Source organism: Liolophura sinensis, chromosome 13 (genome assembly GCF_032854445.1).
Source record: "Liolophura sinensis isolate JHLJ2023 chromosome 13, CUHK_Ljap_v2, whole genome shotgun sequence".
Taxonomy (NCBI): Eukaryota; Metazoa; Mollusca; class Polyplacophora; order Chitonida; family Chitonidae; genus Liolophura; species Liolophura sinensis.
In genome coordinates, this window is record NC_088307.1 from 28,129,537 (window position 1) to 28,145,166 (window position 15,630).

General features: G+C 38.6%; 1 protein-coding gene across 2 annotated transcripts in view; it reads right to left on the minus strand.

Annotated features, from left to right (window-relative positions):
- Positions 1-11,429, minus strand: part of LOC135481082 (tyrosine-protein kinase Abl-like) — a 57,159-nt gene extending 45,730 nt beyond the window's left edge. For both annotated transcript variants that reach the window (XM_064761016.1, XM_064761015.1), the window contains exon 1: positions 11,129-11,429. In XM_064761016.1, coding sequence (XP_064617086.1) covers positions 11,129-11,231 — 103 coding nt within the window. In that variant the 5' untranslated portion in view covers positions 11,232-11,429. The remainder of the gene's footprint in view (positions 1-11,128) is intronic.
- Between the last annotated feature and the right edge of the window lie 4,201 nt (positions 11,430-15,630).

Below are 15,630 nucleotides of genomic sequence, written 5' to 3' on the forward strand. Positions count from 1 at the left end.
GGTTTTTTTTCTTTTTCTTGCTCAAAGATATGTTTTTTTTTTTTTTTTTTTTGTGTTTATACATGTACTGTACATGAATACAAGTACATACATAAAAGGAAAACAATGCACGGTTATCTTTCCTACGCTTATTTTCTTCTACAACCTAAAATGATGTGTACACCAGTTAATTATAAACACCATGACCACATCCAAACCAGTTCAGCATAAAACACTATTATCTGGAAACCTGATAAGCAGTGAATTGCTGTGCACTCAGTGACCTTTGGAGTACATCAACACAAACTGTAGAGAGATACACACAGTATTTACAGTCTACATGTAAATGTTCACTCATTCTCAATTTTTCTGTTACCCATACTACATGTATTTTATGTTTTTTGATTTGACAAAACATACATATTGATTACTTGTACGACTGTGTAGCAGAATCCTTCAGAATCATCCAGCATGACGTTATTACACGCCTGTTGGGGGACAGGTCCACCGACTGTGCTATAAGTGGTCATATCTAGAAAAAACCAATAAAGGCTCTGATCCCAGACTTTGATGGTGACATTGTGACTGTGCATAAAGAAATTTCACAAATACATCTCAAAATGATGCTTTCTAAGAGCTTTTAAGTCTGTGCATGAAATAAATTTGTATGAAAACAACTTTTTATTGGTATATTTTTGTTTAATTTACTTGTTATTTTTAAAACAGCTTGTTTAGTTTGGGCATTGAGCAGTTTGAGAGCCCAAATGTTTTCCAGTACTGAAGTGACTCTAGACATGGCCCTGGTTGTCTGTAAGTAACAGTAGCCCAATACCAGTAGGCAAAATGGTATATACAAATGGTCCAAAAATTCCAAAGAATGGAAAAGGGTGAGGAATGAACTCATCAGGGCCAGGGCTGATGGCAACTACAAGAAATAATCATGAACTGTTGCGACATTTACAACTGTGTACAAGTATTAAACATAATTACTTCACAACAGAAGAATGATGTCTCAACAGAGTATTACATTACTGACAGAATTTTTACACCCAAGTGAATTAGCCTTTCGCCAATGTGAGAGTCACTTAACGATTTGTTTACAACAGCCGATTACACAGAGGAGGAAACACCAGTACAGGCCTACATATACTACAATCATGCAATGTTAGACTCTCTGAGGTACACATATACATGCATAATCCTTGAGATAATTATACAAGTGTTCTACAAACAATACATCTACTAACACACAATACACCCGAGATGTACACGAGCTGTAAACAATGAACCATAGTCTGCCCTGTATAATCCACACTATAATTGATTCAGCCCGAAGAGTTCCAGACTGAAAGGGGAGACAAATGCAGTCCCAACAGCAGCAATACATGCTCTGTTGTTTGACTACCAGCCCCCATGTAGATATGCACAATGTCATGGGTCTGTGATGCTGGATATTGAGACAAGACTAGCAGGTATTTACTCTGACCATTTCAACCAACACTAAATGATACTGTACTCATACACAAGTTCTCCCTGATTCAGACAAATCTTTTGATTTTAGAAAGGAGTTTTTATGTTGTTTTAAGACAGGATTACATCCTATTGGAAAAATGTAAGTTTCAACAAACACGAGGAATATTTTATGACATTTATTCGCCTCTTAAGATGCACTTTTGCAGGGAAAATACACATATATTTGTATATGTGTATTCAATTCAGCCACCCAGAGTACATGTACATGAATCTCTGATGTTCTTCACTATTTAGATTCTAAATTTATGAAAACACTGAAGAGATGGTTTATCCCAGCCCCTTACAGGTATACATGTGCATGTACTGTATTAGACATTGTATCAGTATGCGTACAAAGGACAACTATATGTTTATTTTCTTATTTTACTGGGTTTTTACACCGAATATTTCACTTATACAACAATGCATTGCCAGCATTCTGGTGGAAGTAAAGAGGGCAAAGCCCGGGAGGAAACTCGTGACCATCCACAGCTCAAACCTCAGTGAAAAACAGAAGAGGACATCAGTGATACACAGGGTCACCCTTATCAATGAGCCAGCTGACTTTAACAAGCCTGGGAATAAGCAGAAGGTCAAGGACAATGTGCTACACCAATATGTATTTTGTGGAGCACAAAATTCTATTTGTTATAGGGCAAAACTACAATAAAAGTAACACTGTCACTTTCTTCATAATGTGAATACCTGTGCCTGGAAAATTTGCCATTTTGTCCTTTGCCAACCTTTAAAATCCCTTCAAGCTTGACTGTACATGTACGTGTATATATATATATATATATATATATATATATATATATATATATATCCAAGTTAGCAGATGTATTTTGCATGTAGGTTTCCCCCGGGCACTGCCCCATTTCCTCCCACCATAATGCTGGCCGCTTTCATTTAGGTGAAATATTCTTGAGCACGGCATAAAACACCAATCAAATAAATAAATATTTTGCATGTACAAGTAGTTATTTGACAAGGAGCACAATTCACACTCTAACATGTACACGTGAACAACAAATGTTAACAATGAAATGCAGAAAGTGGCATCAGGAATAGCCAGGAGGGAGGAGCAAGAAAGGTTGACTAAGATAAAGAAAGGTTGACTAAGATAAAGAAAGGTTGACTAAGATGAAGAAAGGCTGACTAAGATAAAGAAAAGTTGACTAAGATAAAGAAAGGTTGACTAAGATAAAGAAAGGCTGACTAAGATGAAGAAAGGTTGACTCATATAAAAAAAGACTGACTAAGATGAAGAAAGGTTGACTCACATCAAAAAAGACTGACTAAGATCAAGAAAGGCTGACTCAGATCGACTCGGATCAAGAAAGGCTGACTCATATCAAGTGACAGTGACTTTGACAATCATTTCTGAACGATCCCAGTCTGTTTTGTAATGCTACCATCAGTCCATGTGTATTTAGTGTACGCTGTTGTCAGATTCAGGGCAGTGACCATGATCTGTTGTATATCTGTATTCATCCACAGTATTAGGACTTGCCTGTCAGGTCATTAAAGCAATTATTAAAATTATACAAAACATATGCATAGAAAGTTCACCGGAATACATCAGGGTAAATGACCCAAAATTTCAACCATAGTGAGAGTGCGCATCGTGCCCAAGTTTGAGAGATCATTTGATCTTAGGAACGTGTTTTGATATTTGTTGGAAGGTAGGATCACATCCTATTGGCCAAACTGTACATTTCAGCAAACAAGTAATATTCGATGATATTTATTTCCCTCTTAAAATGCACTTTTGGAGGAGACATTTTGTATTATTTACCACATGTTAGAAGCCTGACTAGGCTGTTAAGAATTAGCAAAAGGAAATTTGGATTGCTAATACAGACGGGTCCACATATACATGTGTGCTGACATGCATGCATACGAAGACCTTCATCCCAATACATACATGTACATGTATAATAAATCAATCTGACATCTCTTACAATATAGTAGTGTAGTGTAGATGTGTGTAGATCTCGTATACTGTTTAAGCAGCCTTGGACAAGCCTTTCACTGTGCCTATGTATGTATTAATTCATACACAGTATACCACTGCCCATGTACTGAACTGGACCAATATTAAAATGCTACAGATACAATGTATGAAATAACAGGTATTCCACAGTTTAAATTTTAAAGGAAATCATTGTAAACATGCACAAAGAACTTGCTTTTCTGTTCCAACATCAAGCATACCTCAGAGTCTACATGTAATTCTCACAATATCACACATGTGTACTGTGCAGCCTGCCTGTGTGCTGCACATTCAGCATCTATGATTTAACCTCTGGGAACAGAATTTATTTATTTATTTATTTGATTGGTGTTTTACGCCGTACTCAAGAATATTTCACTTATATGACGGCGGACAGCATTATGGTGGGAGGAAACAGGGCAGAGACCAGAGGAAACCCACCACCATCTGCAGGTTGCTGGCAGACCTTCCAACGTACGGCCAGAGAGGAAACCAGCATGAGCTGGACTTGAACTCATAGCGACCGCATTGGTGAGAGACTCCTGGGTCATTACGCTGCGCTAGCGCGCTAACAAACTGAGACACGGAGGCCCCCCTGGGAACAGAAAGGTTGCTAACTAATAAAACATGTTTAATTTTAATGCAATACAGGAGTTTAGAAACTTGCCATTATAAGCCCATGGTAATGTCCCTGATGATGGTCATGGGTTGTGAAGTGACACTGTCGTGACACAAAGCGATGTCACCAAGATGCTGCGGTGTTCTATCTCAAACTCATGTATCTTACATGTATGTGTACCTGAACCTAGGAGTCCAGGTACATGTACATGTATTCGTTCATCTCACTATCAAATTGGACGTATTGTAGAGAGGATCTTACATGTATGTGTACCTGAACCTAGGAGTCCAGGTACATGTACATGTATTCGTTCATCTCACTATCAAATTGGACGTATTGTAGAGAGGATCTTACATGTACATGTATGTGTACCTGAACCTAGAAGTCCAGGTACATGTACGTGTATTCGTTCATCTCACTATCAAATTGGACGTATTGTAGAGAGAATCTTACATGTATGTGTACCTGAACCTAGCAGTCCATGTACATGTACCTGTATTCATTCATCTCACTATCAAATTGGACGTATTGTAGAGAGGATCTTACATGTATGTGTACCTGAACCTAGAAGTCCACGTACATGTACGTGTATTCGTTCATCTCACTATCAAATTGGACGTATTGTAGAGAGGATCTTACATGTATGTGTACCTGAACCTAGCAGTCCATGTACATGTACCTGTATTCGTTCATCTCACTATCAAATTGGACATATTGTAGAGAGGATCTTACATGTATGTGTACCTGAACCTAGAAGTCCACGTACATGTACGTGTATTCGTTCATCTCACTATCAAATTGGACGTATTGTAGAGAGGATCTTACACGTATGTGTACCTGAACCTAGCAGTCCACGTACATGTACGTGTATTCGTTCATCTCGCTATCAAATTGGACATATTGTATAGAGAATCTTACATGTATGTGTACCTGAACCTAGGAGTCCATGTACATGTACCTGTATTCGTTCATCTCACTATCAAATTGGACGTATTGTACAGAGGATCTTACATGTATGTGTACCTGAACCTAGAAGTCCAGGTACATGTACGTGTATTCGTTCATCTCACTATCAAATTGGACGTATTGTAGAGAGGGTCTTACATGTATGTGTACCTGAACCTAGCAGTCCATGTACATGTACCTGTATTCGTTCATCTCACTATCAAATTGGACGTATTGTAGAGAGGATCTTACATGTGTGTCCTGAACCTAGGAGTCCATGTACATGTACCTGTATTCGTTCATCTCACTATCAAATTGGACGTATTGTAGAGAGGATCTTACATGTATGTGTACCTGAACCTAGGAGTCCATGTACATGTACGTGTATTCGTTCATCTCACTATCAAATTGGACGTATTGTAGAGAGGATCTTACATGTATGTGTACCTGAACCCAGGAGTCCACGTACATGTACATGTATTCGTTCATCTCACTATCAAATTGGACGTATTGTAGAGAGGATCTTACATGTATGTGTACCTGAACCTAGGAGTCCATGTATATGTACGTGTATTCGTTCATCTCACTATCAAATTGGACGTATTGTAGAGAGGATCTTACATGTATGTGTACCTGAACCTAGGAGTCCACGTGCATGTACGTGTATTCGTTCATTTCACTATCAAATTGGACGTATTGTAGAGAGGATCTTACATGTATGTGTACCTGAACCTAGCAGTCCACGTGCATGTACCTGTATTCATTCAGCTCACTATCAAATTGGACGTATTGTAGAGAGGATCTTACATGTATGTGTACCTGAACCTAGGAGTTCATGTACATGTACGTGTATTCGTTCATCTCACTATCAAATTGGACGTATTGTAGAGAGGATCTTACATGTATGTGTACCTGAACCTAGGAGTCCATGTACATGTACGTGTATTCGTTCAGCTCACTATCAAATTGGACATATTGTAGAGAGGATCTTACATGTATGTGTACCTGAACCTAGAAGTCCAGGTACATGTACGTGTATTCGTTCATCTCACTATCAAATTGGACGTATTGTAGAGAGGATCTTACATGTATGTGTACCTGAACCTAGGAGTCCATGTACATGTACGTGTATTCGTTCAGCTCACTATCAAATTGGACGTATTGTAGAGAGGATCTTACATGTATGTGTACCTGAGCCTAGAAGTCCATGTACATGTAAATGCTGTTGTAAACATGACGATTCTGGGAGTATGACAGCATACAAACAAGTACAATCCTGATATTCGTACACACCCCTGTACATGTTTATTTAAGTGCATGTACATGATTTAAAAGTACATTTTCAACAAGCATAAAATAATTCACTGGCCCCCAAAATAAAGTATCTCCTACAAAGATGAGATCAGGACAAAACCATTCCCATACATCAAAACACCAGCACTCGCTGGGCCAGGCATTCAGATCAAGTGTCTCCAGCACTGGCCGGGCCAGGTATTCAGATCAGGCGTCTCCAGCACTGGCTGGGCCAGTCATCGGGATCAGGTGTCTCCAGCACTGGCTGGGCCAGGCATTCAGATCAGGTGTCTCCAGCACTGGCTGGGCCAGGCATTCAGATCAAGTGTCTCCAGCACTGGCTGGGCCAGGCATTCAGATCAGGTGTCTCCAGCACTGGCTGGGCCAGGCATTCAGATCAGGTGTCTTCAGCACTGGCTGGGCCAGGCATTCAGATCAAGTGTCTCCAGGACTGGCTGGGCCAGGCATTCAGATCAGGTGTCTTCAGTACTGGCTGGGCCAGGCATTCAGATCAAGTGTCTCCAGCACTGGCTGGGCCAGGCATTCAGATCAAGTGTCTCCAGCACTAGCTGGGCCAGGCATTCAGATCAGGTGTCTTCAGCACTGGCTGGGCCAGGCATTCAGATCAAGTGTCTCCAGCACTGGCTGGGCCAGGCATTCAGATCAAGTGTCTCCAGCACTGGCTGGGCCAGGCATTCAGATCAGGTGTCTTCAGCACTGACTGGGCCAGGCATTCAGATCAAGTGTCTCCAGGACTGGCTGGGCCAGGCATTCAGATCAGGTGTCTTCAGTACTGGCTTGGCCAGGCATTCAGATCAAGTGTCTCCAGCACTGGCTGGGCCAGGCATTCAGATCAAGTGTCTCCAGCACTAGCTGGGCCAGGCATTCAGATCAGGTGTCTTCAGTAATATAAACCACCAAATTTGTTGATGTAACAAAATCAACTGCTCAGCCAGAGTGTTACATCAGCTGATATAACATATGCAGTGTTATATGTTTATCCGCTCTGCTAGCCGGTAAAAATGCTGAGGTAGGCAAAGTGCTTTCAGCATCCACTATACTACATACATGTTCATGTAAGACAATACAGTCTACATGCAAATTTAAGGAAAATTATTAAAACAACATGGCCTCGGCGGGATTTGTGGAAGGGCTATTATAAAGGCATACTTGTACACGTGGACTGTGTAAATGGTCACACGATCATGTAAGTGCACGTGTACATGTAACCGCATCGGCAGGGTACTCTCTGTCTATCTGTCTAGCAGAATGTGTCGTCCAATACTGCTGATCTGAACACAAGATCTGGATCCACTTCCACAAAATTTTGACCTCCACCACATTCATCACTACACACATGTTAATGTAAATTAACATCTTCAAGATCAGCTGATTTTTATGTTTTCTTAATTCACTGAATGTTGTAAAGTTTGAAACCAATTTTTTACCAACACAATGCTAAAGGTACACATATTAACAAACTACCATGCTGTTGCAAAGAGGCTGATGTAGATTTCTGTGACCTCTGACCAGTGTGAACGATGCCTTCACCACTTACTGGAGGTAAGCAAGTCTGAACTGAAACTGATTTTTGCATGCTACATGTGATCATAAATGATAAACATATATATGTGTACATCTGATTTGGTTGCTGACAACCTGTGACATGATTTTATCACATACATTTTGTCTATACAAGGCTTGTCTACACTATAGGTAGTTAACATTAAAATGAAAACTTTGCCTATGTATTACATCTATATATTTACTTATTATCTTATAGATGCTGATGCCATGCTCATGAATTGTTCACTTACATGATGGCAGTCAGACCTATGAGTGAACAAAATCACTTAGATTAAACCAATGACCTTTGGCAAGTTACTGATGAACTTCTCATGTGTGATGTAGCTACACATATCCACGCCATACGAGAGACAAGTGATGTTCAACAAGTGTTACTTATACTTATAGACTGTGTAAATGGTCATATGATTGTCATTCAGACTGTGAAAATGGTCATATGATTGTTACTTATACTGTGTAAATGGTCATATGATTGTCATTCAGACTGTGAAAATGGTCACATGATTGTAACTTAGACTGTGAAAATGGTCTTATGATTGTTACTTAGACTGTGTAAATGGTCACATGATTGTTACTTATACTGTGTAAATGGTCACATAATTGTTACTTGGACTGTGCAAATGGTCACATGATTGTTACTTATACTGTGTAAATATGATTGTTACTTATACTGTGTAAATGGTGAGTGAGTGAGTGCTTGGGGTTTAACGTTGTTCCTGTGTAAATGGTCACATGATTGTTACTTGGACTGTGTAAATGGTCACATGATTGTTACTTATACTGTGTAAATGGTCATATGACTGTCATTCAGACTGTGAAATTGGTCACATGATTGTAACTTAGACTGTGTAAATGGTCATATGATTGTCATTCAGACTGTGTAAATGGTCACATGATTGTTACTTATACTGTGTAAATGGTCTTATGATTGTTACTTACACTGTGTAAATGGTCACACGGTTGTTACTTAGGCTGTGTAAATGGTCATATGATTGTCATTCAGACTGTGAAAATGGTCACATGATTGTAACTTAGACTGTGTAAATGGTCTTATGATTGTTATTTAGACTGTGAAAATGGTCACATAATTGTTACTTATACTGTGTAAATGGTCACATGATTGTAACTTAGGCTGTGTAAATGGTTATATGATTGTTACTTGGACTGTGTATATGGTCACATGATTGTGTTAATTGCTTATTGTCACAAAGGCCCCACATATCGTGACAGTGGGGAATCGATAAATTTCTTGTCCTCTGTCGGGATTCACTGAACTTTGCTTGTTTCAGGGACTGAAAGATACATAAGTACATGTATCTTAATCACTTGGCCATGGTTTGCTCCAATTTAACATGTCATTCATTACACACACACACACACACACACGCACACACACACACACACATACATATATGTATATATAATCTTTTCTGGACTAAAATAAGTATATATATATATATATATTCATTTTATTATATTATATACACATATACATGTCTTATAAATGATAAATATGTCACAAATAATTTCCTGTTTTGTTTTCAGAATTAGGCACTGTCGGTACTCAAAAGAAAATCTACATTTTTTAGTCCAGAAAAGATGTAAGAAGATGTGCTGCTCAGCAAAACTGTCAATATGGATGCATACAATGTGTCCCTCTTCAGAAAGTGTGTGATATCATTATGGTACCCTGCACTATAAAATGATCATCCTGGTCAACTCTGTGACATGTACAGTGTACTAAAACTACTTATCTCAGCTACAGTTTTACACATGTACATGAACAGTACTCTGGCTGCCTCCCTCAGCCTTACTATAAATGGCCTAAAAGTTTGTCAGAAAAAGTGCATTTTAGAGGCAAATAAATGTCACAAAATATTACTATGGGTGCTGAAACTTCCATCATTCCACTGGGATATGATACTAATTTCCAAGAGCCTTTCTCAGATCCATAGAGTCCCTGGATAATCGAGTAAAATGTGCAACTTAGTCAAGGATGAAATTTTAGGTCACCATAATTCTTCAGGGATAAGGCGACTCGACCTGAAAGGCTTAACATGTAACATTGTTTATTGTTTTATGGCTAAGCCCGGGCAGTGTATCGTAGAATACCATATATACATGTATGAACAGCACTGATCAGATTTGAGTCAGGCTGCCCTACTTATAGGACTGAAATAGGAGTTGGTCTTTACTGGTTACGATGCAGGTATGGTCTGCTCTACAAGTACATGTAAATGGCCAACTAGTTACTGTTTGCCCCATGAACGGACCAGTCACAACCACAGCAAAGCATTGTAATTTGATAAGCAGCTATTTAATCATTTTGCAATACACTGCTGAGCATTTTCTCTCACTATACTGTCAAGTATTAATGTACGTCCATGGGAAAAAAAAAATTATGTATACACATATACATGTGAATACAACACTTCATACACTGTACTACAATATGAATGTTCATACATGTACACACACTCTTGGTCTCTCTCTCACACATGTAAAGCCCTTTGGGTCAAGGAATGACAGTGGGAAATTATAGGGACAAAACAGCAGTTAGGCGTAGAAAACCGCACGCATCACTGATTACTTTCACATAGCACTGACTGGCCTCGCCTCGATCATTCGCTGGGCTGGTTATTATACAGTGCTTTAGTAGCTAACTGTACAAGCCATTCACAATAGCGACACTCACAAATACATGTAGACAGCTGCCACACATGAACTATATGACATAGTGCTGTAACCAAAGCCTATAAACACAACACGGGAGGGTGGGGGGATCTTAGGCTAAGCGCATATACAATACACGATCATGTATGTATGTTCAAAGATACTAGAGAGGGTACACACAGCAAAGCAAAGCAAAGCAAAACAAAACTGACTAATAAGTAACACAGTAGGCTTGGCCTTTTTCCACATAATTGTGAAGTACGTTGTGTGTTGTTATTAGAAAGGGGATTGGGTGAGAGAGAAGGCCAGACATTTTCAGTGATACCGATGAGTCAGATCGGACAAAATCGGCGAGTTTTACAGGCAGACGTCTGCCGGAGAAACATTGATTTCTCTGCTCTCGACACTCAGCAATGCATAGACAACGCTCACTACCGCTAAATGTTTTCACACCCAACAGCCAAATGCATCGTGGTCGGCCGACCAAAATAAAACCTAGGTATAGAAAGAACATTATAACTTACCAGTGTGCTCAGCAAATATATTCCCAGAGGGTACCCGAGGCTCTTTTGTCTTTTTGGACTTTCCGGAACTTGATCTGGATTCCTTGCCCTGCTGAGCCCCCATGGTTTATTCCCCACCGAAAAGATACCCTCCTTAGCCGAGCAACGCGGGCATTACGGGGGCAGCTCATGCACAAGGCAGCGGACACGACACCCACCTTCACAAACAAAGGGGATTCGTTTACCCCTGGTCAACAGTAAACCATGAAAATGATAAGAAAAGTACACCCAATGTAGGAAATTCTCATTTGGTCGCCGCCATGTTGACGACAGCACTGATGCGAAAGTGAGGCTCCTCAACTTTGACCTTTCCAAGAACTGTCATATGATGCGATAAACAGTATTGAAGGCATACAGTGCCGACAGACAAAGGCGGGGCGATATGTACGGGGCTCTCAATACGTCCCTCAAATACTAAACTGAAATCACGAACAAGAAATAAGTAAAATAAAATAAAAAGCACCAGGGTATAAACACGTACACACACACACACAAAAAAAAAATGACAAAGAATAATTGGGGGTGAAAGTAAGGAAAATGACTGGCAGAAATGTATTTCACGGTTCACTCGACAGCATGTTAGGAGCGCGTATTTTCATACATGCCTGTATATACTGCATGACAACGGTGGACTATTGTATATGAAATGAACGACTGAGGGTTAGCGGGATTGGCGGGATTTCAGCCATATCGTGTCAAAATTGACTACATAATCCAAGACATACATGTGTAAAACTTGATTTTGTTCTTCCAGATTTGATCTATAGATACGTACATTTTGTGGCTTAGACATAGGCTTGCTTCAAAGTTAGTCTTTATTATGATTACCATACATATTGCACAATGTATGAATGTAGGCGTCAAGGTTGAAAGAAAAGAAAGGCAGAAATAACAATTCACTTAACCACAAAACGATTATCGCAGCGGATAAGCTGGCTACAATAAAACTTTTGAATACATAGCGATCTATAAGGCCTCGTCACATTGTAATATTATATGTTCATTTACTTGACACTTTCGATAATTCGATAACAGCACATTAAATACATAACCAAGTCAAATTGTCTACATGTTGTAATGAAGAGTTCAAACATCCATCATCAGTGCATATCGGAACAGGCACCAGTGGATGACGCTTTATCTGATCTTTGATATAACGGAATCCATCATCTTAATTACAGGTGTATATTAATTCTGTCACGCATGAATGCGCTGACAAGCAATGTGAAATCATACAGCCTATATACATGCACATGCCGCCCATGTAGATGTACCACTAATAAAAACAATACGTGTAAATATTCGTCCATTACTTAGAATAATGGCCAAAAAAAAAAAACAATTCATTTACTGACATTTAAAGCTCTTTCATTTTCTAATCGTAGATCGTATTTGTAGATATAACCTGTATAAATACACTCTATATATGTATTGTCAAAAAGTGAGTTTTATTCATACAGCATGGAATCTTGTTGAAAACATTTTCTACTCGAGTTTCACTAGATAAAGTGCTTTTATATGGACAATGGATTGTGTCTTAATTTCCATTAGCCACACAAATTAGTATTGGTTTTATTCATATGGGTGTGTTCGTATAATAGATGCATTACATCCACCACGAGATGTTTCACTCATTAGAAGGTGTTCGTGTATCAAACACATTGCATCCACCAAGAGCTGTTTTACACATTAGAAGGTGTTCGTGTATTAAACACATTGCATCCAACAAGAGCTGTTTCACACATTATAAGGTGTTCATGTATTAAACACATTGCATTAAACACAATAATTGTTTTATTCACGTGTGCATTAAATATCAAGAGTATTTCTCATTGCTGTGCCATTCAGGTTAACACGTGCTCTTGATTAGCTGCTTTTCGTAAAGACAACGTTTTTTTCCAAATTGCGTAAAACTTTTGAATGTCTGTTTCGGCGTCATAGATTTAGTACACGAATACTTCAGAATAAGTCAGTCAAACATTAATGAATGTAATGAGTTTTCGCGAAAATGAATAAAATAAATGACTATGAATGGATGCAACGTGTTTAACATGCACTTAAACATTAAAATGAGAATAGACAAATGCAAAGCGATTAACAATGAAATTAGTGAAAAAAATCTTGATGGATGCAATGTATCTATTACACAAACACTTTCGAGTGAGTGGAACACATCATGATGGTTTCACTGTGTTGAACATACAAACACCTCAAATGAGTCCAACAAATCCTGATATATATGCAATGAGTCGAATGCAAGAAACCTTCAAATGGGGAAATGAATTTTGATGGGTTCGCTGTGTTTAACTGAGAACACATTCAAATAAGCCAAACGAAATCTTGACAGTTGCAATGTTATCAATAGACGAACACCTAAAGAATATCACAGGTATTCCTCAATACAGATTGATTCAGCTGAATACGTGTTTCGATGAAAGATATAGCGTGTTCAGCGAAATTGCTTTACAAAATTTTTCAAGATGTTTTGGGCGTTACCGATCTTTTATAAAGACCAAGACAACTTATATTCAAGATTTGTTTATTTCTTCGAAGATGATCTTATGATAAACGCATTGAATCTGTCATTATCTGCTTATTTTAAGGCACACGTATTCTTATGCCTCTTCAACGCATTGCTTGCATCAACGAAGATTTACTTTACTTATTTGACATTTTTGTGCACTTATGCGACTTCGACTCGCCCTGCTTCAAGAAGACACACTTAGACCCACACCTAAAGACTCGTTATCATATCACTGAAAAATTGCAACGTAAAACCAAAAGCCTACTTACATACGCACATACAAAGGTCTGGCAGCAACCTGCGGATGGTCATGGATTTCCCCCCCGGCTCTGCCCGGTTTCCTCCCATCATAATGCTGGCCGTTGTTGTATAAGTGAAATATTCTTGAGTACGACGTAAAACACCAATTAAATAAATAAATAAATACGTACATACATGTGGAAGTTATGTGCTTTATATCGAGACACGCTTGGATATCAAGGTGCACTATATATATGAGGCTTAGTCCGCTACCTTGATTAAATTTCTTTATTCCTCAATTCCAAATCGTTTTCGGATGTCATCCACATCCAAAACGTTTGTGTCGTCGGTATAACGCTCGTGTATATTCATCAGTATTGCTTCCGAATAATTTTTGTTTTTGAGGAGGACAGTAGATCGCCCCAAGCTCTAGAACAGTGCATGCAATGTAACGAAATATCGACGATTCCTCGAGTCTATCACCTCAACCAAACACGACACCGACCCCACTCCCTCCCGTCCAACACAATCCCGACCCCTTTGTTCCTTTTTTTACTTTTTATATCGTGGGCATATTTTATAATGGTCTATGTAAGGCAAACAACTTTCAATACTGTCATACTGGTATATATTATTCCACTATATATATACATATATATATATATATATATATATATATATATATATATATATATATATATATATATATATATATATATATATATATATATATATATATATATATATATATATAGGAAAACAAAAGCAATACCGTGAGCACACCTGTCCAAGATGTAGACAAAATGATGCAAGATGGTTCCAGCTGTTACGAAACCGATATGCTGTACAATCCGTGTAAAACCTTTTCCAGTTGATCTCGGGCAAGGTTCTTTCAAAAACTGCGATTAGTATTGTTTCCGCCAGAACTATGTCAGTATTTCCGACACTAACGTTATTCACAAACGGATATTGTAACCAACACTGGCCTGCCACTGATAAGGAAAGACAGGGACCAGAAACAAATTTAGAAAACATTCTTACAAATGAATGTCTACTAAAATTTATGTTATAGGTTGCATAATGTTTGACGTAATACACAGGTAGTGTAACTCCGAAACACCCACATGCATGATTTTGACGCGATATTTCGGCACATCATCAAAAGTATTAACAATCATGGGGAGCATTAACCATAATTATGGAGACAAAGCCACAAAATGCGGACTAAGTGTTAAATCAAAATTGGATATATAGATGCATGGATCATAGCCGGAATAAGCCGTTCGTATTTTGGAGTTACGCTTCTCGTGTATTAAACGTTGAACTATCAATGGAACACGAAGTTACCAAGTTGATTGCTTTACCATTTTATACGTATTCAGGTGAGACGGCGACATCTTCTGTGGCGTCAGAATTACAATGCTTCCTCAGTGAGGTACTGTATATAACAAACTATATATATATATATATATATAGATATTGATGGATCAGAACAGATATGGAACTCCTATTTGTCCAAGTACACAATCTCAAACCGAGCCCACTGATTCTTTGTCATTCGCATGTCTGGCGTCAAACCACATTCAAATGATGCGATTTATCATATGGACTCGTCGAATTCACAGAGTGGGATGAAAACCTGACAAGTCGAATGCTATAATCGCATGAAATAAACTTGTCAAATTAGACGGTTAGATTC